General features: G+C 52.5%; 1 protein-coding gene across 2 annotated transcripts; it reads right to left on the reverse strand.

Annotated features, from left to right (window-relative positions):
- Positions 1–783: 783 nt before the first annotated feature.
- Ppp5c (protein phosphatase 5, catalytic subunit) lies at positions 784–25,186 on the reverse strand. Of its 2 annotated transcripts, none has more exons than XM_087587415.1 (13): positions 25,049–25,186; positions 16,475–19,954; positions 12,637–16,262; positions 7,191–7,312; positions 4,927–4,992; positions 4,543–4,641; positions 3,969–4,074; positions 3,348–3,490; positions 3,091–3,178; positions 2,407–2,447; positions 2,136–2,314; positions 1,399–1,480; positions 784–1,310 (listed from the first exon to the last, which is right to left on the reverse strand). In XM_087587415.1, the coding sequence occupies exons 3-13, from the start codon at positions 12,746–12,748 to the stop codon at positions 1,248–1,250; spliced, it is 1,101 nt and encodes a 366-aa protein (XP_087443541.1). In that variant the 5' UTR covers positions 12,749–16,262; positions 16,475–19,954; positions 25,049–25,186; the 3' UTR covers positions 784–1,247.
- Between the last annotated feature and the right edge of the window lie 863 nt (positions 25,187–26,049).

Consider the following 26,049-nt stretch of genomic DNA (forward strand, 5'->3'; position numbering starts at 1 on the left):
GGGTGGGCCTTGAACGTTACTAGCTGGCCCTGCTTGAGGTCTGCTCTCTGCTCTCTGGCCACGAAAGCTCCTGCAGTCTTGACCCAGCATGGCCATACTGCCTTTCCTGAATGATGGAGCACTCTTCGACTGTGACTAGCAACCATCCCTGGAGCTGCTTCTGTCAGATGCCCTGCACAGTGTGGAGAAAAGTACCTGCTATAGGGGCAGTCAGTCACACAGGTTGCTAGGGGTTTACAGCACACTAGGGACTATGGAATTTTCTGAGAAGTTCAGTGTAATCCACCCTCAAATTTGGAAATAAACACCAGCCACACCCACTGGTCACACTCTCAGTTACAGGATTCTTAAATTCCTCAAGCACTAGTGAACTGAGGGCTCCAGGCCTCTCAACTTCATAGGAGCAACAGAGAACTCCCAGGCCAGAGAAACGGCAGCTTCTCAGGCAGAGTCGTTGCTTGTCCCCTGGCAGCCCAAATCCTTACTTGTCCCATCAGCACCCAGCACGGCAGAACAGCTGCTGGGCACGGCCCCTGCTAAGAACAGCTCTGCTAGCCCAGAGCCCTGAGCCCTGAGAATGCTGGCTTTGCATCGCTGCAGGGAGATGAGGGTTCAGAGGCTTCTGAAGGGGTCTGAGGTCACATTGCAGCCTGCACAGGTCTCATGAGTCGGATGATGCTTCTGTGGTCGCTCTTGTCCTGTGAGGCATCCAGAACCAAACTGCACCCACGCTGGAGGAGCCCGCACATGGTAGACACATGCCAATGTGGGTTTGAGATGAGGTTTGACTTACAATAATGACTTTATTTTATTTTAACATATTTAATTACAGAACATAAAATAGCTGGGGGGTGGGCCCCAGCCTCGCCCCACCCTGAGGCTACCAGGAGGAGGCCTCCCTGATGACCCTCTTTTGGGGTCTTCCTATGGCAGGGTCCTATTGCTTTACCAGGGGAGGAGCCATGCAGGCGAGGGGGCAGGACCTCCTCTCGGCCCTACCCCTACCCAGGTTGGCCTTCCTCCAAATGCCCAGGCTGTGCCCTACCCCCAATTTCAACTCCTCCTTTCTCTGACCAGGAGCCTGTCGTCTGCTGCCCCACGCTGCCCCCACCCCCTCTGCAACCTAAAGGGGAATAAATACAAACTTTACAAAGTAAAAGGGGGTCCAACGCTGCCCTGGGGCGGGGCAGCAGGCCGAAGGCGGGGCCCTCCAGCTGTGCAGGCCCTGGTTACTGCTGTAGACTGCCTCACATCATTCCTAGCTGCAGCAGCGTGTTGGCGTATGCCATGGGCTTGACGTTGGGGTGAGGCTGCAGCAGGGGCAGAAGGAGAGGCACGGTCAGATGACTTCCCCACACACAGCACCCGCCCGGGCAGTGCCTGTCCCAGGTCACTCACCACTGCTGTGAATTGGTGGAACTGGGGCCGCAGGTCGGAGCCCTGGAGGTGGATGTAGGAGGCTTTGTTTCCCATCTGGTCACTGTAGGGACAGGAGCAGAGGGGCTTGTGTGGTCGGGGCTGGAGATTATGACAAGGTGAGAAACAGAGGGAGGGAGATAGGAAGGGGCTGCAGAAGATCAGAGAAGAGGGAAGACATGCTTGCCATGGAGAGATGGTGGTGCCAAAGAAACCACATTGAAGGGCTGGAAGAAACTCATGGGAAGAAGAGGCAGCGGGAGAGCCTGGAGACCTGATCTCCTACTACCCTAGCACTAGAGGTTTAGTATAGGGACAGAGTGATATGGCACCATCAGGCCACAGCCTATCCAGGAACAGAAGCCCAGGGAGCCCTGAGGCTTGGTTTCCTCTACAGATACTGAGAGGAGAGAGAAGACTAGGATGAAAAGACCTACACCTGGGGCTGGGGATCAGCGGAGGGCGCACAGTTGTTCATTATACTACCAGGTATCCACTCTTAGCTGTCCTTCCTATCCTTAAGTTCCCACACCATGAAAGTTAAAGCCAAAACCGACCACTGTGGCTCATGCCTGCGATCCCACTACCAGGGGGCCCAAGGCAACAAACATGCTGTTAGTTTGACACCAGACAGCAGTTAAGACCCTGTCTCAAAAGCCGTACATAATCCACACGGAATAAATCCTGTGGCTTGGGCAAAGAGTGAGGGGTAGACGCACCAATAATTGGGGGCAGAGAAGACGGTGACACAGCGGCCACCATGGGCCACCTCGTAGCCCTCAGCTTTGACTTCATGGCTGCGGATGATGTAGTCCAGTTGATTCTCCTCCAGGAAGGCCTTGGTGACATCGGGCCCAAACTGACAACTCACACCACGCTTGCTGACGGAGCGCCCATTCTGGTAGGAGCAAGGGAACAGGAGACCCTGGGTGAATGAGGGCCTGGCTCCACCCCATCTCAGTTCAAACCCACAGCCAGACCCCTGCTCACCTGTGGCTGGGGATCTGACCACAGCAGGTCACACATGGGACCTAGGGGAGAGGGGAGAGGGAAGATATCAGAGATCTACCTGTCTCCCAAGCTTCATCAGACAGGTGCCTACCCCACAGTACAGCTCAGTGGTAAGGGTAGTGGGGTCTCACAGTTGAGCTGAGCCCAGTTTCCCTGTGCTCTCATTCGATCCGTTATACGCCTGCTGCTGAATGGAACTTTCACCACTGATTTAGAGCAGGCCTGTTCTTGTCCAAAGCCTCCTGTGGCTCCCCACTGCCCCAGCACAAACCCATGCTTCTACCAACGTCTGTAACTCTCAGGATGTGGCCTTGGGCCTTTATGTCTAGCAGGAAAAGGGCCAGCTCTAGTCACCCCACCCTATAAGGGTCTGCTGCCCCCCTGTATTGGACACGATACTGCCTGTCTAGTGTCAGCTCAAATGTCACCACTCCACAGAGTTCACCATCATCATCCATGTCCTCAGTGACACACAGTCTCTGGGACTTGAACAGATGCCTTAATTCCTCACTCTGGGGTGAGGGACGTCAAGGAATGACAGGTGTGTCAAAGACTCTGATGTTCCCCAGCCAACGCAGTCCCACACAGCCAGGCTGCAGATGGGAAAGCCACAGAAGGTCTGTGTGGGTCCAGGCACTCTTGCCTATGCCTGGGCCCACTCACCTGAGTCTGGGGGCTGCCGATTCCGCTCAATCTTCCGGATGTCATCCAGAGTGACACCATCTTCGCTGAATAGGCCTCCATGCATGATCTAGGGAAGCATGTGCCTCTGTGAGGGAAGGAGTCCCTCTCATCCCCTCCCCCACACCAGCATGATCTAGGGGAAGCATGTGCCTCTGTGAGGGAAGGAGCCCCCTCTCACCCCCTCCCCCACACCAGCATGTTGCCTGCATGGTGTGAGAGGCCCTGAGACTCCTCACCAGCACTTTGCCATTGATACACTGTGCCAGCGGAAGCCACTCGAACACCTCGCTGAAGAGCTCATACATTTGGGCTGTGTACTTGGCCTTCACCTCGCCCTCGAAGCCATAGATCTGGTTCATGTTGTCCGTCTCGTGGTTGCCTGGCCATAATGGAGGACCAGGAGAGGACCTTCAGCCTCCAGTCTATTTATCATTTACCCACCTGGTAATCTCAGGTACAGACCCGGGGACAAGATGGCATAGCCCAGTGATGGCTAGCTGGCACTGAACCTTGCAAATGAGTGCCCAGCTCGCTACTCAGCCGGACCTTTGTGCTAGATTAGTGTCCCTAGGGGGCTGGTCACACTGCTGTGTGTGAACTAGAAAAAGGCAGCTTTCGTCCTTGAACCTTTTGTCTGGCACCTACCAGCAAAGGGCGCAGTGAATGCCCACCGAGCTGCCTACACCAAGTGCTGCTGTACCTCTTGTGGTGCTGCTGGGGCAGTACACAACCTGTTCAACTTCACATGGTGGCCCCGTGTACAAGACAAGCTTGCCGAATTTGCCAAGTGCATGCTATACTACCCTAGGCTCTACAGATGAAGACAGAAGCCCAGGGGAAAGTGAAACCCTCCTTACCTCGAAGTAGATGAAAATGATCTGGATACAGGAGCTTGAAGCCAAAGAGGGTGAGGATCACTTCAACGGAGAAGGAACCACGGTCCACAAAGTCGCCGTTAAATATCTTTTTTTTTTGTTAAGGAAACTGTGGTTCAGGTGGCAGATGGGCCAGGAGGGCAGTCAGTCCTGTCCCCTTAGCTCCAAGGCTCCTGGACTTCCAAAAGGGGCACACCTCTGGCCTGCCTTTGAACTGAAGCTCCCCAGGATGCACCAAGGACCCAACCTCACCTGTCCTGGGGAAGCCAAAGGTAGAGCTGAGGCAGCCAGCTGTTCCCCGAGGCAGGGCTGTCATCAAACTACAGGGGACAGGTCCTACCTCCCAAAAGCACACGGCCCAGGAGCCTACACAGAGGCTGAGCATCAGGAAACTATCCCCTGTCAGACATGAGAGGAGAGGTAAGTGCTGCCTGTGTGGCACCTTGTGGCAGGTGAGAGAAGTGGGGCCTGAACCTACAGGGGACTGTGGTATCAGTAAGATGAGGTTCCTATGTTCTTCCCTGGTGGGGCCCACATGGGGTAGCATAGAGGATACATAGGGGTTGGTCTCTGAGGGTAAACCGTTGAGCTCAAATATGTTGAGGAGGTCATAAAACTGGCCATGGGTGTCCCCACACACTGTAATCTTCTCTGTCTGAAAGAAAAGAGGCCACCGGAGAGGGAGGGGCCCAGAGAGAGATGTGGGGAGGGGGCAGAGGGGAATGAGGGGTGAGAGGTCACAACAGACCAAGAAAATCCATGCAAGACACAAAGGTAAGGGACACAGCAACGAGGAAGGCAGACAAGTAGGAGGGGTGTCAGGTACAGAGAGTAGGGAAGGATGCACAGGTGGGTTTCTGAGTCTGGAGCTGGGGGACCTCCCGACTGCTTGCCCTGCCTTGATCACCCCTCCACCCTGCACCCATAGTCCAAGGCGCACCTCTTTCAGCGTTGTCTCCACCAGCGTGCTCAGCTTGCAGAGGACTTCCTTCACCTGCACTAGGATCTGGAAGACGGGGCAGGCTGTAAGCATGGCTGCCCGGGGGCAGGAGTACAACAAAGCCTCAGCTGTCCAGGAGCTACTGAGAAGGCCTGGACTACTGGGTGCTACCCAGGGACAGGAAGAGAGGTAGCCATCAAGCCGTGATCTGATCTGGCCTAAGTGTCATTTAAATACCATGATCGGGGGCTTAAGACATGGCTCAGCAGCATTGGCTGCTCTTTCAGAAGACCAGGGTTTGATTTTCAGCACCCACATGGTACCTTACAACCTTCTACATCTTCAGTCCCAAAGGACCCAGTACCCCTTTCTGGCCTCACGGGTACTGCATACATTCAGTGTACACATATACACACAGGCAAACAATCTAAACACCACCATCACTTCACAAGGGTTTTGGTTCATCTTTTAAAATTCGCCAGCATTAGGAAACAAAATCATGAGTTCACAGTACAGGAAACCTTATAGAAGGAACCAGCCTAGAGCCAAGGAGATGGCTTAGTGGGTAAGAGCACTTGCTTGGCAAGGAGCCGAGTTAAAATCCCCAGCACTTTTGTGAGGGGCCTGCAGTTCCAGCATTGAGGGCGCAGAAAGAAGGCAGCTCCTCAGAGCTTGTGGGCCAGCCAGCACAGATGAAGTGCTGAGCTTCCAGTGGAGTAAGATCCTGTCGTCTGCCCTCCTGTGGCATCTGCAGGTGCATCCAGGAGTGGATGCACACACATATAAAGAGTTAACCTGCACACATGTAAAGGCCATGGTCATAAAGGTGGGTTTTTCTAACGGCAGAGAAGGGTGGAGAACCTTCAGTCCTGCGGTGGGTATTGGCATTCTGAGAATCTGCTAAAGTGAGTGTGTTCGGACACACCTGTAATTCTGGCAGCTTACAGCCAGTCTAGACTGTTTTGTTCTTTTGGTTTTTCAGACAGGGTCTCACAATGTATCTCTGGCTGGTCTAGACTTCCCTATGGAGATGAGAATGGCCTTGAACTCAGAGTTGCATCTGTCTCTCCTTCCCAAAGGCTAGGATCAAAGGTGTGTGCACACCACCATGCCCTGCACAGCCTGGGATGTATAGCAAGACCTTGTCTCAAGAACCCCCTCAATCACCTTAAACATATTTTGGGGGACTTCAGGAGAAATGAAAATACCAGGACATCTGTTGGTACAACTTGCTCACACTGAACATAACCTTGAGAAAAGTCAAGTGTGTTTATCTGTGTTTTAGGTTTTATGGAAAGCCTTTGGGTTCATAAAGCCATTTGATTCTTGATTGTTCCTGGAAAAGCAAGGAATGGAGTCCCCACACCTGTGAAAACTATGTGGCTAGATTTTTGTTTTTGTTTTTTTAAGATTTTTTTATTTTATGTTCATGAGTACACTGTTGCTGTCTTCAGATACACCAGAAGAGGGCATCGGATCCCATTACAGATGGTTGTGAGCCACCATGTGGTTGCTGGGATTTGAACTCAGGACCTTTGGAAGAGCAGTCAGTGCTCTTAACCACTGAGCCATCTCTCCAGCCCAAGTATGTGGGCTGTTAACTGCTCACCTTCCAACATCCTTGTAGGTTTAATCATTAAGAAAAATAAAACTTGGGGAGAAGATAAGTGTCATAAACCCAGGGGCAGCTATTCTGGTCAGGCAAGGACACCGCAAAGGATGGAAATAAGCCAAACAGCCAACATCACACTCACAAAGAAAACCAACAAATCCACCCAGGAGCCCCAGTACAAAAATCCTGAAAGACTCACACCACCGACCTCCATGGGGTAGTGTGGCTTGGGCTGCTCAGGTTGGTGGCAGGAAAAATGGCTCCTGTTAGGGCTAAGCACCAGGGGAAGGCAGTGACCACTGGCAGGCTGTGACCTCATTACAGGAGAGGCAACACATGTGGCTAGCTCTGTCACAGAAATGACTTCTCTTATCTGAGACCTGTCCTGACCATGCACGTCCTCTTACTCCTGTCCCCAACTTAAGCCAGCCAAGCCCTTCAAGAATTCCTCTCTCCCATGCCTTCCCAAGATCTCACTTCTGAGGCTGGTCGGTCTTCTAAACTCAGCCCGACACCCCCAAGTGCTGTGTTATTAGATGAGGACAGTGTAGCCCTCAGCATGTGCCCAGCACACTGCCCTGTCCTAGGAAGGCTGGCAGTGGCAGGTGCATTCCCGAGTCCTAGGCGTGTGTGGCACAGGAGGGTGTGTTACCTGGTAGGCGCACTTCCGGTGCAGTTTCTTCTGATCCTTGTACCACTGCATGAGGTCTTTCATGAAGGTGATTGTCACTTTGCCATCCTCAAGCTTGGGCCCACTGTATTCATCTTCAATGGCTGGTGTATGACAAGGAGATTAGTTAGGGGCTTCAGCCGTGGAGGGGCAGGAAGGGGACCTGGCCCCCAGGGATGGGGTAAGAGATTGGGCAATCAAGTTTCCCATGTACTGTGGTGCTCCTGATCTTAGCATCAGCCCACAACTCTGCAATCCCTGGACTCTGGCCAGTTCTAAGCAGTGGCTTCCTGCTTTGGCAACTGTCCTTTGGGGAGTTGTTTCCCCTCCCTTTGCCCCACATTCTAAACTCAATTAGCAGAGGCTAAGGGGTGACTGCTAAATAATCTGTTCAGATTCAGAGCCAGAGCACCTGTTAACCTTTGGGTGACATTGGAATGTGAGCCACTCTTCTTCCCTAGTTCTGTGCATCGGCACACACAGCACGGGGAGCATTAGGCTACACTGCAGTCACAAGCCCATCCAAAGAACGGTGGGCACCATGGCTCCAGAGGGTCAAGGCCCACTGTGAAGATACTCAGGCCAGAAGAAAGATGACGGCACACACCCTGAATGATGAAGACCCCTTCCTACATGTAGCATCCTCTCCTAGATAAAACCCCTTGTGAACCAAGTTCCCTGAGTGGGTGTGTCCGGGAGGCAGACAGACAGACATGCGCTAGCTCCTGCCACATTCTTAGGAGGCAGGTCTTCAAATACAGCTGGTTCCTCCATCAACTCCTGGCTCCCAGGTCCTGGCTCCTCAGTGTTAAGCAATGGCTAATGGTTTAACCCAATGTCTATGCCTACGTAAAGAAGTCTCTGTAAAGACTCTGAGGCAGAGGCAGGCAGGACTCTGAGAGCTCCTAGAGTCTAGGACCTAGACAGTAGAACCCATGGAGGCTCCAATGTCCCTGTGCCTTCCCTCTGCAGCTTTTCATCTGTAGACTGTGTAACAGACTGGTAAGGACCCTTGCGGGTTCTGAATCACTCAACAAACTAATGAAACCTGAACGGCAGATTGTAGGAGCCCTGATTCATACCCAGTGGGTCAGAGGCATGATCAAAACCGATGTGGAATTTGAACACTCGTCACTGTGGAGATGGCAGGTTCTGCACTAGCACCACGGCACATACACACATTTACTCACACAACATGACAATCAATGAATATTTTTCAAAGGGGGGGGGTGGCGGAGGCTTGGGCTATGTCTCAGTCTGTCTGATCTGAATCAGAACAATATGCAGATGGTAGCACTGCAGACTGGAGGGCTGGTTATGGTGGGAGACATCTGGATACAGTCTTGGTGACCAGGAGTCTGTGCTGGCTGCTGAGAGGGATGGGGAAAACCAAAGCTCTGCACTAGTGTTCCAAGTGGGATTTGCTAGGATGGCTGTAGCTCACAGAAATGTGATAGGGGAAGGAAGGAACAAGGTTAAGACAAGAAAATAAGGGCTATGACTTCTGGGTAGCCACATGATCACCCACTATACAGGGCTATAGCTGTGCCGTGTTCTCACTAAAGGCACCAGCTCTACATTCTATAAGAAAATGTGAACCGCTCAATCTCTTGGCTGAAGTGTCCTAAAATGGCTACAACTGCAGCAGAAAGAGTGTAGGGACTGATGCTGGCCCAAGACCAACTTTTTAGCCTCCAATAGCAGTCACGGGAAAGTCACACAGGGACAACAGCACCTCCAGGACCTCTGGTCACCAAAAGTGAAAGAAAGGACCAGAGGGAAGACCAAAAACACTTCTAAGAGCAGAGGGCCTGTTGTTAAAGGTCTGTTTGTTTGTGGGAGACTTACTGTAGTGTTCTAAAGGCTTTGACTCAGAATGGTGCAGAGCAGAGGGACACACTGGGCAGTGCAATGGTTAGTGTTAGTTACTGTCAACTAGGCAGAGTCCAGAATCATCCAGGAGAGGGGCAGCTAGGCATGTCTGTAGCAGGATTATCTCAATTAACTGAGGTGGGGAGAACTGCCCACTGTGGGTGGCACCATTCCCTGGCTGGAACCCTAGACTGTGTTAAGAAAAAGGAGTGGAGCAACAGTGGATGCATACATTCATCTCTTTCTGCTTCCTTCCTATTGTGGAGGCAATATGGTCAATGTTTTAAGCTGCTGTCGCCCTGGCTTCCCTGCCATGAACTGTACTTTTAAACTATGTGCCAATACCCTTTTCACTGTATTTTACCATAGCAACAAGAAAAGAAAGCAAGACAGACTTCTACGGCATACTGCAGGTGGCTGCACACACCTCAGACATGCCAGGGTTACTACCCAGAAATGGCTTACCTGGCTGACTGACTACGAGCTACTGTACTGTCTGCTCACTTTACGGGGGTGCCTGCCTCTTCCATCAGTCTGGAAGAACACCCCAGAGGAGTAGCTGCTCTGTTTCCTGTGCAAACCATGTGAGGCTGCAGACCCTCTCTGCTCCATGGAGCTTAACTGTTACAAAACCAAAGTCAACTCAGAAGCTCTGCTAGATTTGTGGTCCCCACTTCCTCTTATAGGTCTGAGAGATCCATTAAAAACACCAAGCAAATGAGCAAGAAGAAGGAAGAGTTCATCCCAGGAAGGGAGCCGTACTTAGGGTTATTAAGAAAGTAAGACGAGGTGTGCTGGTGCGTGAGCGCACCACTAAAACTTGGAAAGCAGAGGCAGGAGGATCTTGAGTCTGAGGGCTTCTTGAGCTTTACACAGAGAAAAGATGAATAAAGAAAATGAAGAGAAGAACTGGCAAGATAGCTCAGTAGGAAGACAAAGGATCCCCAGGACCCACATAGTGGAAGGAGAGAAGAAGTGGAGAGATCGAGACTTCCACCCACAAGCCATGGTGTGTGCCCTCATCATGCACTCAGGAACACCCCACACTTATCCCACCCCACATACATGTACAAACAGAGCCAAGAGGAAAAGGGGTTTAAACACAACATGCCATCATAGCTGGGGTCGGACAAGGGAGCCCCTGCCAAAGCCCAACATTAAGGGAGTCCACAAAAATTTGCTATATTTATCCCTGTTTGGAAATGTCTGACATTTCTAAGTGATTATGGTGAGAAATCTGGTCAGACATTGCTTGGAGCAGCAGACATACTAATAATACCGAGTAAATAAGAATTGAGAATTTAGAAATAGACCCCACCCCACTCCTGAGATTACAGCAGTAGATCAAAGGGTTAGAGGGGATAGAGAAATTCCCAAAACCTCTCCATGTGCACTGTGGTGCCTAAATATAAGGTTGGAGTTGCAGAGATGGCTCAGCAGTTAAGAGCACTTGCTGTTCGTGCAGAGGCTCCAGGCTCAATTCAAAGCATCCACACAGTAACTCAAGTACCTGTAACTCTAAGCCCAGAGGATCAATACCCTCCTCTGGCCTCTGAGGGCACTAGGCCCATAAGTGATGTGTGTGTGTGTGTGTGTGTATACACACACATACACACACAATATATATATACATATACACACACACAGAGGCAAAGTATCTTTACACGTTAAAATAAAATTAATAAAAGCCTTCAAAAACAGGCAGGACTGCGAGTTGGAGGGTGAGCAGGTATCTTAATAGTTCATAGGGGCTGATGTATGTGAACACGTGACAGACACACCCCGTCCACCTCGCTGTATTACGGGAGGTACATTGCACCGCAGTAAGCTGTGGGGTCAGTCTCCTTTCGGGCAGGACCAGTGAACATGTAAACTGAACCTGAGCATGCTGCCCAGGCCATGTGGGCCCACGTCATCTGTTGCAGGGACAGAGGGCGGGCCTGGGCACATTTCTGTGCTGCAGTCCTGGGCACAGACTTGACTGGGGCTTATAGCATTTCAATGTGGGCTTTCTCTACCTTGCTGTGGGACACTGACTGAAGCTCCCCCTGTGCTGAAGGGCACAACATGAGACTCCATAATGTCTAGATGAGTCACTCGAAGGATAGTGCTCTTAAGCATCTCACATGGTACCTGGGAAAGCAATGAGGAACCCTCACAGAAGCAGGGGACCTCTCTTCAAGGCTGACTCTAAGAAGTTGGATATTGACTGACATTGGACAGTGGCCTCTCGTGAGAACAGGGGAAGATCTCTGCTAAGCAGTACAGCAAATTGGATGGTGTCGAGGCCCATGTCTACGCCTGTGCCAACATAGTCAGGAAGGAGAGCAATGCAAACTGGCCTGGTAAAGGGGTGTGTGCTTGGAGCATAGACCTGGGGAGGTTGGAGGAGCTCACTAAAGCAGGGATGGTGAATGACCATTGGTAGTTTCTAGGGATCCCTGGTACAAACGCCAGAAAGCCCAGGCTGCAGGAAATGAATGAACATGGGAGCTGCAGCACAGCAGAGGGAGCCAAGTCTAGATATTGTCTCCTCAGGTACAGCCTAACTGCTTGTAGCTATGGGATAGTCTTGTGGGTGAACTCCCTAAAGAGCTGGTGAGTCAGGGTGATGGTGGTGGCCTCAGGGGACTACAAATGGGTTGTGACAAGATTCAACACTGACACTGTGGCAGGGAAACATGCTCCTCAGTCAGTTCACCACAGAGGAAAGAGGACAAGCATCCAAAGGACTGGCTGGCTAAATGAGGGGAGATGTCAGGCACGGTGACTCAGCTCTGTAAGCCCAGCACTTGGAAAGCTGAGGCAGGAGGACCATCATGAGTTTGAGGCCAGCCTAGACTAGATCCTTTATGTCTCTGTCCTGATACACAGAAACCCTGGACTTGCACACCTGAGAAAATCTAAGGATCCACCTGCCATCTGGAAGATGGGGTAGACACAGCTCTTGTTAGGAGAGAAAGATGCCACAGCGATCCCACTACTGTTTCTTCTTCCCCATCTTAGTTCCCCTTCTCCCCTTCTAACTGTGAAGTGTTGTCACAGATTACTGGAACCTGGGGAAGTCTTAAGCATAGCACTATAAACATTATACTCGAATTCTTCAGGACCTGACGGGGGCAGCTGATGTCCACAGCTCATCAGGCAAAAACAAGCGCGAGAGTGAATAAAAAGGCCACCTCATCCATAAGACATGGTGGGGAAATAGAACCAACACGTTTGGCACCACGCACCCTGAGTCTAACCAGAAGGGAATGGGCCAGGACAAGGCACCTGTTAGAATGTGACAAAGGAAAAATCCTGACACCCTGAGTTTAGTCATAAGTCACCCTGTTATGATTAAGATTGGGGGGAGGGGGACTGTTATGGAGGGGGAGGACTGGGATGTAGAGAGAGGACTGGGATGTAGAGAGAGGACTGGCATGGAGGGAGAGGGCCAAGGAAGACAGCAGTTGTAGGTGACACCTACATTCTCAGATGCCCTCTGAGACCTTGTCTTTACCAACCAAGTGTAGCAGGGATAAGCGTGTAGGGGTATAGAGTCAGGCCTACTCACTCATGCTTTCGATGTCCAGAGAGTCCACGACAGAGCGTCTGTGCTCGTCGCCTGCAATGGCCCTCTCAAAGGCCTTCTGCTTCACAATCTTGCTGCACTCCTGGTACTTCATCTTGGCATCCTTGTCATTAGGCTTCACCTTCACCACCTGGACGGGAAGAGGGAGGGAGGGAGGGAGGGAGGGAACAGGTGTCACTCTCTGGACAGCCAGCCACCTATCCCAGAGGAACCACCAGGGGCACTGTGATGTCGTTGGCCTATACCCCCCTGGGCTGAGTCAGACCACCCAGGGGCTACCACATCTAGCAGGGCAACCCTGGGCCTGTGTCACCCACGACTCAGTTTTTACATCCCCACCAAGCATAGAAGAGCTGCCCCACAGGGTGGCTTTAGAGACAGGGCTTCAGCTCAAGCAGGTGCTCTTACTAAACACCTCTGGCCCTGTTACAGCCAACCAGGTGTCCAGCTGAACACACAGGTCTCAGGTTCCCAGTGCAGCTGGTGGGTGAGGCCAGAGTCTTAGAACAGCCTGGATTCTTTGCACCTTAGTGTCCCGGTCTGTGAAGTGGAGTCTGTGGAAGGACTTAGGACTTGGCATATAAGAGGGACTCTGTAGGTGGCAGTCAGCAGCTTGCTTTCCCTGGGGCTTTTTGGGAGACTGGGGCTCTAATTTTCCTGTTTCCTCTGGTAATGGGGATAGAAGATACAGCTCAAGTCCCAGCTTAGCCAGTGATGATGGGGCTGCCTGGATTATCTCAGCTGGTCTCAGTTTCTCCTCTAGGAAGGGACACTGGCAGCAGTCGCCCTGGAGAGCTGGAAGAGTAAATCAGGGAATACTTTTAAAATATCCAATGGTCAGCTGTGGGCCACAGTAATTAAAGGAGCCCTGCCTGCTTCCCACAAGCCCAAATGAATCCCAAGAGCTCAGAAGACAGAGCTGAGCCTGGTGGTGCATGTCTGCAATGTCAGCACTTGGGAGATGGAAGCAGGACTGGGAACCCCAGGCTAGTCTGGGCTATGGAGTGGGACCCTGGGCAGCAGGCTTCCCTGCACCTCTGCTTGGTTACCATAACTGTAACTGGACCTGCCTGATGTTCTGTTGTTTAACAGATTCCTCTGAGATTGAAACATTTCATCCTACAGGGAAGGTATTTAAGCAGAGAGGTGAACAACTCAAAATAGCTTTCAGGAAGGCCCTGAAACTGACTGGATTCACTAAGCCTTTCCCTGCCAGAGAAAACAATGAAGACTGCAAAGAATAGCCAAGCTACAGAGAAGACAAGACCAAACCAGCTGCCTAGAAGAAACAGAGACTAGTTGAGGTGCCTGGAAGATGTTTAGACCAACTGAGTCACTAGGAGAGGATAGTCGCCAACATGCTGAGCTGCCTGTATGCTGTGCAGTGTACTCTAGGCTCCCACTTTGTGAGCTGTCACCCGTGTTAGAGTGGGCTTTGGTGATATGACTTGACTTTGAGTCATTTCTGCTCCTATACACGTAACCCCTTACCTATACTCCTGTAAGTAACCCCAATAAAACCCAGTGCTTTACCATGTTGACTCTGGTGGTATCTGAATTTTGGTCTGTTGTGAGTTCCCTATATGACATGTGTGTTGCACCCCTGCCCCTTTGTCATTCATCTGCTGACCTACACAGCCACCCTTAGATTGGGTTCCCCACAGCTTCCATGCTGTTAGACAGAGGACTCCTAGGGCTGGTCCTCAGAATGGTGCCCTCCCCCCAAAGCTAGGTGACTGAGTGAGTCAGAGCCTGGGCAAAGACAACCGCTACTCCCTGCAGGTGCTTGGCCAGCAGCAGGCTAGGCAAGCCTAGCTGGGCCACCTGCCAGGCAGCTCTACTGGGGTGTGGGTGTGGAATCAAGCTTGAGGGCTGCCAGCTTTAGGCAGCCCCTGGAGCCCTTCCCAGGGAGAGGCAGGGAGGCCAGGCTCTCTGCTTCCCAGGATAAAGTCCACATGGCTCCAGGTCTGGCCCTCAAGGCCCGCCCTATCTTTTTCTGTAGCCTGGTACTGCCTCTCACAGGTCCCCAGGATGCCAGCTCTCCTGTAGCTGAGGCCTTTTGGTCATGCTGCCTTTGCCCACACATTTCACTTTTAAATCTAAGCTCCTTTCTGCTCCTCTCCCCCAGGAAGCCCAAGGCCAGGGACAGAGCTGGGTCCTCAGCAGAGAATGCCTCCTTAAGGAAGAATGGGGAGCCAGCAATTCCTAGGAGATGGATGTGTCTCCAGGTAGACTGCAAACGAAGGAGAAAGATGGAGCAGGGAGCTGCCACCATGGTGAGTGACCCCTACTCCCTGGAACCTCTGTGCAGTTCTAGGGGGTGGCCAGCAGAATCCCTATTAGACAAAGTGGTAAAGTTATTAACCAAAAGCCAGGGCTCTGTGCACTCCTGGATTAATGCCAGCACTCAAGTGGGGCAGCTTCCCTCCTGCCACCTCCCCTCCTGTGGCCTCTCACCCCTAGGACAGAGCTAAAAGCTCTCCATTTGGGTTCCAGGATACATGTCCTGATCACTTAGGAACCCCAGTTTCTAGAAAGTAGGGAGCAGTGCTAGCACCATAGAAGGTTGGTTGGTCTGAGACTTTACTGCTGGGTCCGCCCTCCACCCAGCTGTGTCAAGCAAGCACTCAATTCTAAGGCCTGCTATGCCAGTGTTGATGAGTGCTAGGTCTGACTGACAGGAAGATGGCCTTATCAAGCTCCTCTCCTGGGGAAGGGTATTTGTTTTACACTACCGGGCTCTTCAGAGGCCTATTGCATCAGAACTTAGTGCCAGTGCCAGACGTTTTCTCTCTCTTTTGAGACAGGGTCTCACAATGTAGCCTAGGCAGGCTTGGAACTCATAGTGATTTGCTAGCCTATAACTTCTGTCTCATAAGTTCTGAGAGTAAAGACATTCACCACCACACCTGGCCCACAGACATGTTTTAAAAAGTGTCATCTGAAGCCAGGTGCAGTAATATGTGTCCAATATCCCTGTGATTCTGGAAGCCCAGAGAATGGCTTGAACCTAGGAGTTCAAGGCCAGCCTGGGTAACATAGTTAGTGAGGCTCTCAAAAAACAAAACAAAGGAGCCAGAGAGATGGCTCAGCAGGTAAGAGCACTCACTGCTCTTCCACAGGTCCTGAGTTCAATTCCCAGCAACCACATGGTGGCTCACAACCATCTGTAATGGGATCTGACGCCCTCCTCTGGTGTGTCTGAAGACAGCTAGTGTACTCATGTTAAAAAATAAAAGAACAAGCCATAAACAATATACTCTATGTGGACTGCATTTGTGGCAGTGTTCTGTGATATCTACATGGTTCACGCAGACACTTGACTGGGTGAAACTAGGATCTGGGCACATGATCTACCACACTTTTGAAGAAATGAGATGCTTTTAAAAACTGGTATCTTCAGGGACAGAAGGTATAGCTCTGTGGCACATGCTTAATATTTGGGAGGTAAATAGGATTAGATGAGGTTGTGAGATTAGGTCCCCTTGATAGGATTAGGGGCTTTACAAAAACACAAAGAACAGAAAGGAGTGTGGCTGGGTGGTAAGCCTCTGCCTAGAATCCCCCAGTGAGGGGCTGGGGGCATGGCTCAGTGGTAGAGCCTCTGCCTAGAATCCCCCAGTGAGGGGCTGGGGGCGTGGCTCAGTGGTAGAGCCTCTGCCTAGAATCCCCCAGTGAGGGGCTGGGGGCGTGGCTCAGTGGTAGAGCCTCTGCCTAGAATCCCCCAGTGAGGGGCTGGGGGCGTGGCTCAGTGGTAGAGCCTCTGCCTAGAATCCCCCAGTGAGGGGATGGGGGCGTGGCTCAGTGGTAGAGCCCCTGCCTAGAATCCCCCAGTGAGGGGCTGGGGCGTGGGTCAACTATAAAATGCTTGCACAGCTCCAAGTTTTATCCTTAGGATTGAAAGAAAAAATACAACAAATGGCACTGGCAGCTGTCAGGGTTCACGGGTCATCATTACTATCTACTATAAGCCCTGGAACATGTGCTTGGGAACTTGGACTCACTGGGATTGCAGAGGCCATTCAAGGCATGCACCCTCCATCATGACACTCGCAGCAGACCCAGGCACTTCCATTATCATGGCTCTGTTGGCAACAAGAACTGTGTTCCTGCCCCCTGGGAGCAATCCAGATCACCAGAACACTTCAGTCATTCAGGCTTCATTGGGTGCCAAACAAAGCGGCCCCATTTATCAGAACTGGTATAAGGACTAACATAGGGCATTATGGCTCACCTGTAGGGCATAGACATATACTAAGGCCGGGCCCAAAGGGGCCAACATACCCTTTCTCTAGTAAGTGAATCTACCAGGACATACGCAGCGCCCACAGGATAAACCAGGAGTGATACCTTCAGTGCTACCTGCCTAGGGGCCAGGACAGTGCCAGGAACTTACGTGACACAGATGGCATGGTTAGGAGCCTGACTCGGAACAGATACCACCTCCTGGGGTTCCTGTGAGACAGCAGGAGAGTGACCTATCTCACCTCTGAACCTCAGTTTCCTCACTGTAAATCAGGGATCAGAGTGGCCCCTGCTGTGCAGGGGACCCTGGAGATAAAATGACAGAACGGAAGTTGCTAGCATGTGAGTGTTCAGCTAAAGACCAAGTACGACTGTCCCTATTTTGTCTGTATCACTCTGTCAGGGGTGTCACAATGCATGCCTAAGAACACAAAGGTAAAGTGTATCATAAACCAAACAAAACCCACAGGACCCTCAGGCAGGGTGGAGAGTACAGGATGACCCCCCTGGTCTTGCCTGGGTTTGCATGGCTGACCTGTGGTCCAAGCGCATAGGAAAGAACACAAGGAATCCCAACGGAGATGTGACCCAGGAAGCGGTGAGCCTACGTGCAAGGCGTAAGTGTGTGCAGGGGTGTATCATGGCCCCGTGGTAAGGAAGACTGGCTACTACTAAGAGTCCAAGGCATGGCCCTAAATAGTAAAGCAAATAAGAGACATGCCCAGGTCCTTGTGCCTTTGCAATGTTCTGGCACCAGCATAAACTAGGGGCCAGAGGCCCACTTCACCATGCCTTGGCTTTGGAGGAAATCTGGCAGACATAGCTGATGCAGATAGAGTGAAAAGCAGGCCCTCTCCAAATGCACCCACACACTTAACCCTCACAATGACACTTCAAGGCAGGCCTATGTGTTCCCTCGTTTGCAGGAGAGTGTTTGCCTGAGGTGTTTGGAGACACACATATACCCAGGTCTGAGCTGAGCTGGTCACAAACGTAGACATCCAGAACTTGGAGCTGGTGCCTGAACACTCTGCCTATGGTTGTACACCTGACTCTAGCCCATAGGAAGAAACATGCTGGTGGCAGTGGACAGCATCTATGCTCATGCAGGCACACCTGGTACACACGGCGTTTTATAAAATAAGCCGTCTTTCCTCCTGCTGAAGATGGAGTGCTGGGCACAGACAGTTCAACTTTGGAGCTGGGTCCTTCCAGGTGACCTTGCAGGAAGTGTGCCCTTTCTACACAGAAGATACATTCCTCACGCACAATGCTCACAGCAGTGTTGAGCCCCCTGCCCCCCATGTGCAAACAGACGAGGAAAACAAGGCTGAAACAGACAGGAGATAGAGGCATGGGCGCGTTTGCCCTCACCAAGGCCACACACCATTCCTGACCAAAGGCCAGGGCCGGAGCATGTCCTCCATGAACTCCAGCTTTTTCCTGGAGGATGTCTTGGGCTGGGAGCTGCCATAGTCCAGCCTCTCAGGCTTATGCTGGGCTTTCACAGGGCTGATAATTTAGGTGCTGGGTATGGCTCAACCTCAAGCAGATTCTGCAAAGGGCTCTGGACTTTGCTCACCACTGACCCACAAAGACTGGAGTCCAGCTCAGATGCTGTGTGTCTGCCATCTCCCAGCCTCACAGAGAAAGCAGTGAGATGTCAACCTCTGGAGCACTTTTAAAAGAACCTATTTCCTTACCCAAAGGAAAGAAGTTTCTTCCAGCCCAGAGTGGCAGAAACCCTGCACCAGAGCCATAGCTGCCCAGGAGGTGGCCACTGCTCGTCACCATAGTCCAGATTAGGACAAGAGCAGGAAAAGGCTTTGTTGCCCCTGTCCCTTTGTCAGTCAGTTCCTTCGTCCCTTCCCTCTTCTGCCCTTTGCTAAGCCTTCATTTGGTTTGCTCCTCGGACAGGCTGAGTGACCAGCTCTCTCCTGCTGCAGACATGACTCCTCAGCTCTCTTGGGGCCCTGTGCACATGACAGAAAGGTCCACAGTGAAAGGCTACGCACACAGAGTACGCAATGATCCACTCTGCACCCAGAGTCCCCTGAGCAGACAGCTAACTGTCTGGAGGAGGAGAGATGCAGTCAACGGCCACACTGGCTCCAATCCCAGCACTGACGAGTTGGAGCCTCAGCCTCCTCACCTGCATGAGAGGGGCAATCTCATCCCCCTCTCTGGGTGGCCATAGTGACTCAGCCAGTCTCTATGAGGGAGCACAGAGCACACCTGTCCCAAGTGGATGCTCTGGTAGTCAGTTCCTACTAGTCATCAAGGTTGTCACCACAGCACATCGCCTGTAGATAGTGGGGGATGAGGAGCTATTCTCTGGATCCCTTCTCATCTCCACAGGGGAGCATGTCCCCGGGGCCTGCCTCTCTACAATGTATTGCCCTGTTCTATATTCTTGGAAGCACTACTGTGCACTATAGTCATTTTCCTGGCCTACTCAGTGACATGGGACTCCCACCTGCCCCAGAATCTCAAGCTCTCAATGCTCTGTGCAGTCTCTGCGAATAACTGCTATTGTCACTAAACACCATCACTAATAACAGCCAAAGCAGTCACAAGGCTGAGCTATTACCGACCACAGACTATGTGCCCATGCTGCTCCAAGCATGTACACAGCAGAAACTCTCCTACAGCCACCACCCAAGGCTGGGCCGGTTCTCAACATACAAAGGTAGACAAGATGGCCCTGGTATACACAGAGACACAGACCAGCTCCTCCCCACCTCTGGTGTCATCCCTCCACATCCACCTGGCTAGGGTGCCGGGAGCTGGCCCATGCCCAAGGCCCGGCTCACCGTCTCGTAGTCACGCAGGGCAGCCCGGAACTTGCCCAGTGCCATGTTGCTAGCCGCCCGGCGGTAGTAACCTTTGATGTACTTCTTGTCAAGCTCGATAGCCCGTGTGGCATCGCCCAGTGCATAGCCATAGCACTCGGTGCGCAGGTAGGCCAGGCTGCGGTTGCCATAGTAGATGGCATTGCTGGGGTTCAACTCGATGGCCTGACTGTAGAACTTGATAGCGTTCTCGTAGTCCTTGGCTGTGGAGGAGGAGAAGAGGCATGAAGCTCTACTATAGGCAGGAATCCACCCTAGGCTGGGATCCTTCTTAGAGATGGGGAGACTGGGATTCAGCATGGAAATCCATCCCAGATGTCTGACCACAGCCCAGGCCTTACAGCTCACATCAATCTCCAGCACTTGAATCAATTCTACAGCCCAGCCCAGCCCAGCCCAGCCCAGTCCAGCCCAGTCCAGCAAGGTTCAAGCTTTCTCAAAGTCTCCCCATGAGCAGAGGGATGTGCCAGGAGTGCTAGGGCTGTGATCTGAGCCAGGCAAGCTGAGACTGCCCCAGCCTGTGGCTGTCCAGATGTTGAAGGAAGGCAGACAAGTCTAGAGGGGGAAGTTCCTTAGGCTACAGAGAAGAGGTACAGCAGCTTCAGAGGACCAAGACCTGCTGGTGTGGGAGCCAGGATACTACAGCAGGCCTAGGCATTGGGGCTCTAAGTGTGGAGGGGCAAGGGTAACTTCCACCAAGGGCAAAAGGTCAGGCTTTATGGGAACCATGCCACAGCTGGGCCTTGAGCTCTCCATCAACTTGTGGGATCCTCCTGTCTCCTCACCATAATACCATCTGGTGCTCACCTGACAGAAGCCAGAGGGCTAGTTCAAGGTCAGAGTCCCAGTCTGTACTGGCAGAGGTAGGTCTGACCCCTCCTCCCAAGGATTCAGTAAACAAACAACAGAACCAAGGCCTGAGGTGCCTCTGAGACCTGCCCAGGCCAGAGGACCAAGTGCCAGGGCCACACAGCACCCTAGGACATATGTGCCTTCAAGCAACATGAGGGAGAAAGCCATCTTAACTCATCTCCAGATGAGGGGGGGTTCAAGTTCAGAAGGAAGGCCTGTGCTTGATGTCAAGTGGCAGGCAGAAATGGCAGTGCCCCCAATCCCCACCACTGTGTGCCCTGGTGGGAGCCTGGCACAGTGCAGCCTTAGGTTCTGGGAAAGCAGCCTGGCCCCACCTCTTTTAGACTGGGTAGACTTGGGGGACCCAAACACCCTCTCAGCCTGAGGGGGTGGTGCTCTTGCCCTAGCCCCACTTTACTGCTCTGTAGAACACTCACAGTGACCTTCACAGTCTGCTTGCTGAACCCACACACTGTACAAGAGGGTCTGCCTCCCTTCTCCGAGCTTCTGCCTTGTCTGTGTACAAAGACCTGCCCTCCAGGGACTGCTGGTCTTTCCAGTAGCCAGATCTGACCCCAGATAACAGTGACAAAGTACTCAGGGCTCAGATAGCCCAGAGGCCTGAGTCAAGCCCTGGGGCAGAAATGTGAGCTTGAAGCACTAGGCTTCATGACTGGAGAAGGAAGGAAGTGGCCAAGGGAGGATAGAGGAAGGGAGAATGAAGAAAGGGGAGTGTAAGATACTGGGACTAGAGGTGGCCCAGCTAGTCCTAAAGGTGCAGCTCAGCAGTCCTTCCTTCATCACAGGGCACAGATCCCCCCTCAGGAAGCCCTAGTTGACCTTCCCAGCTTCCCTACCCTAGCTCAGCCACTCTGGTGGTCTCCCAGACCTGTGAACCTTGCGATGTCAGGACCTAGAAGCCACCAAAGACAGGCAGAGCAGCTCAGAAGAACCCTCCCTGGAATGTCAGTGCTTCTGAGGGATTCGTTGTTCTGGCTGAGCTCCAGAGGCTACTAGTTAGTAGTCCAACCAGTGAGGTGAAGACTTCAACACAAGTGGAGGATATGCAGCAGGCACTTAAGTGCAGGTGGAGAGTCTCTCCCTGGAGTCTCAGGCCCTCAGGCCACATGTCTGCACCTGAGAACTAGGATGGGCTCAGCCGGAGGGAAGGAGAGTACTGAGTCAGTACTGAGGACTGAGGACTGAGTACTGAGAACAGGAGGCCTCCACCATGAAGGCATCTAGCAGCTGTCACACTCCAGCCTGGGGTCATCCTTCAGCTGCAGTAGTATCACCCTCTGGGTACAACGGGGTTCCACTTTGTATCTGTATTCAGAGACTCCTGAATCATGATATAGTACTCCCCTTACCCTCAACCCTCAGACCATGAAGACCCTTGGGTGAGCACAGCCTTATTCCTCAGGGAGGAGAAAGCAGAGGCTTGCTTCCCTTGGACTCTGACTGAGCTGGGGACTAGGTTCTGTCCTTACAGTAGGGCAGATAGAGGAGCCCTCTATGTTTGAGGGTGGGGGTCTTCTGAGTCCCTGAGATCCCCCTTTCCTTCACAGGCTATCTTCCCCACTGAGACCAGATGAATCTAACAGGGAGAGCTGAGCTGAGCACGTGGGGAGGAAGGGGATATCCGCTTCTGCTCACACACTCTGACCCTGGGCAAGAAGTTTCACTCTGAGTTGGCTTCCTCTATAAACCAAAGTGGCTGCTCCCTGCCACCCCCAATGCCCCAGGCGTGGTTCAGCTCAGGAGTACCTGGCCACCACAGGGGTGCAATAAAAGCCAGCTGCAATTATTCTTTTTATTGGTATCCTTATAGTCTGAGCCTGGGGTTCTGTGCTTGCCACTGCCTGCCCACAGTAGTGGGAGGCCTGCATCCGGAAGGGTGCTCCTTCAAGCCAGCTCCAGGCCAGGCCCCTCTGGCGGCCTGCCCAGTCCTAGGTTCCTGAGAGCCTGACTCTTAGGACCTGGAAGGTAGGTAGGGGTGGGGGTGAAGGGTCCCTCCTGATAGCTAACTCCATCCCCCACTTGTCCTCAGCAGCAGTAGCCCAGTTTTTGGTTGATCTTTTCAGGACCCAATGAAAGATGGCCGTGCCTTCCAACCAATACATAGCTGGGCCTGGTCAACTGGTGCTGGCAGCCTCCAACCTTCCAAACCCTGCAAGCTGGGCTTACTGTCCCGATAGTATCTCTCACACCCATTAACTTCCCTCCCTTCTAGCAGCCCCACCCTGCCCTAAGCTCTGCCCTCCCCTGCAGAGTCCTATTCTGCTGTAGCCTGTATCTTGGCCTCCCAGCTTCCTGCCCTGTCTTTTAGAAGGCATGAATCTGGACCAGCTTTAGTTCTCCAGGGCCTCAACTGATAGCTCAAGTCTCCTCCGGAGCCTGCCATTACCTTCTGTCTGTAGTTCCATCCTAACCCTCCTAACTACCTCGAACTCCTGCCCCACTCACCTTGGGCCTTAGCCACGTGCTCCCCTCCCCATCTCCAGGCAGCCAGCCTGGTGGAAGGCTCCACCTCCTCACTGCCTTCCCTGGTCCTCTCTCCAATCCAGCCTTTGGATCCAATCTCTGAACAGCAGGGAGGACCAGTATCTGTACCCAGAGTAACTGGACCACTCTCTGGAAACCCTCCACAGCTCCTTGCCGGCTTCAGGATGACACCTATGAACCCACTTGACCCTCTGAGGCTCTAACTCTGGCCTCCCCTCTCTCCTTGCTATGTCACCCCCATCCTCCTCAGCCCCCCCGAAAGCTGGGTTAACGGACATGCATCACTACATCTGGGCTTATCCCCATGGAGGTCCCACCTTTCCCTAGGACTCTAAATCCTTCTCACCCTCCCCCACCAGATCTGTTACAGCTGGGCCTGTTTCTCTTTTGGGCCATATCTGAAAAAGCATCCCTAGGGACCCCCACCTACTCCCTCTGGCCATCTGCCCCGATTCTCCATTCCCCTTCAGAACTGAGACACTTGTGCCTGTTGGTCTCCAACTCCTCCCTTGCATTCGCCAGCCAGGGTCTTCTGGGCTAGCAGCTTCTTTATCGTCCACAACTATCCTCAACATCATCACCATATTCATCTGGGAGCAAAACCTCTGACGGACAATGCCTGGGGCTAGGTGACCAGGCATATGGCTTTCTTTCTGGAAGAGCCTTGCTCTCTTAGCCTTGGCACCTTTCCTGGTTTCTCAGTCACTTCTCCTCAGCAGCCCCCTTTCCACTGTAAACATGAAAACTCCATTCTAGGTTCTCTCTGGATCCCACTCTTGGGTGACTTCATCCATTCCCAGGGCGCCTCCAACCAAAGGCTGGATACACCCAAAATTTTCTCCAGCCCAGACTGGCCCACCTACCTACTCAATGTCCTTTTTGGGACAGCCGAGGAAACACAAAACTAGTCTTCAGAATGACTTCACAGATTTTGCACGCTCTGGCCCCTTTGCCAATCTTACCTTGTATCAGTCTTCCCCTCATACCCCCAGTTTGCTCAAGCTCCAACTAAGCCAGTTTGTTTTCATTCATTCTCCACCCCGGGGTACACAAGATCCATGGTAAAAGCAAGCTCGTGTAAAACTCCTTCCCAATTCTCCTTAAACCCACGTTTAAAACTCCTTCCCAATTCTCCTTAAAAAGCCTTTCTCCAGGCACTCCAGACCTCACCACCTAAAGCACATTCTAAGCTGTATTCCCTACTTTGTCACCTTGAGCCAAAGTGATCATCACAAGTTAGCAATTATTGGTTCTGCTTAAATCCGAGTCATGCGTTTCATTCATTGCTACAGCCTCAGAGCCAAGCACAGGCCGTGGCACATGACTCTTATTTAATACAAGTGTACTGAAAGAATGAATGAATGGAGACATGTCCTCCCACATCGCACTCTTATCCCAAGATCACCCTATTCGTTCCTGCTCCACCTCTACACCCTACTCCTTTCCTTGGATCACCCCAAATCGCCTTCCAATATAATTATCTACTTCCATCCCCATAATTCACTTCTCTGTTTGGGCCTTCTCTCCTCAGTTGGTCATATTCCCCTCAGGCCTCCCCGCTCGGCAGCGCCATCACTGCCCTAAACACATGTCACTATTTGGTAGCGCCCTCTTCAGGTCTGACCACCATTTAGCATCTCTGTCCAGGTCTCTCACATTTGGTAGCACTCACATGTCGGCCCCCTGCTTGTCCCCTATCCTTTAGCAGCGCCTGCCTCAGTATCCCCAGTGAGTAGCTTCTGCTCGGTACTCCACTTCTCAGTAGCTCTCCCCCCGTCTGCCGTCCATCCTTGGCCTTCTCCTCGCGCCGGGCTACTCAGTAGTGCCTGCCCGGCGCCCAGGCTGCCGCTCCGCGTTGCCATGGTTCCCCGCGGGGCCTGGCACCCCCACGGCCTGGGCCGCTGTCCACCCTCCCTTACCCCGGTCCGGGCCGGACGCACCTTTGAAGTAGTCGTTGGCCTGTGTCTTGAGCTCCTCTGCCCGCTTCAGAGTGCCTTCGGCCGGGGGTTCGTCCCGGGGGGGCTCAGCACACTCAGTCCGCTCGCCCTCCGCCATCGCCATGCCGCAAAGCGACCCCCACCCTGGCAACGGCCACTCGCGGCACCAGGCCGAACCGTCGCGAAGGAGTGCCGAGTGACCGCCGCCGCTGCCGCACAAGTGTCGTAAAGCGCGGGCCCCAAAGGCACTCCTGACGCGCCTGCGCGGCGGCCCCCCCACTCCCTCCACCCTCCACAGAGCGCCCGGAGGACAAGGTGACCAGAGGGTATCCAGACGGCACTCGTAGAAGTAGCCAATCAGAAAGGAGAGAGAGAGGGCCATGGGGGTGGGGGCAGGTCCGGAGGGCGCCTGTTTGCAAAGTTTGCGAGGCTGCAAAAAAGTTTCTTGGGTCTTGGAGATCCAGGCTTCATTTAGGGTTGGTGATTGGGTTGTGATGCCTCCGGCGGGTGGGGCTGCTTTCAAGTCAGCACCCTGCCCAACCGGGAGCTTGCTTTGGAGCTGGGTGCTGCCATTTACTCGTGTGACCTTGAACAAGTCTATCTCCTGTCACCCCAGTGACCCTTCTGGAAAATGGGTAGTTTCTCAAGCAAACAAAATAAAACTTGAATGTTTTAAGTCAAAGCTCTTTATGAATTATTAACAGGGCATCCCAATCTTCAAGCCTTGAGCACGTATCAGTTGTATCGTGTTCCGAGACCAGCAGCATCTTTATTATTTTATTTTTTATTTTGAGACAGGGTTTCATTATGCAGCCCTGGCTAGCCTGGAACTCCCTATATTGACCCGGCTGGCCTTGAACTCAGCAACCCAAACTGCCTTTGCCTCCCAAATGTTGGGATTTAAAGCTTTGCACCATCTTATGAAGTCCTAGGAAAATCTTTTAGAGGGTCATGGATGTAGCTCAGTTGATAGAGTACTTGTCTAGCATGCTCCAGGCTTGAGT

This window comes from Rattus norvegicus, chromosome 1, assembly GCF_021556685.1.
Source record: "Rattus norvegicus strain SHRSP/BbbUtx chromosome 1, alternate assembly SHRSP_T2T, whole genome shotgun sequence".
Classification (NCBI taxonomy): Eukaryota; Metazoa; Chordata; class Mammalia; order Rodentia; family Muridae; genus Rattus; species Rattus norvegicus.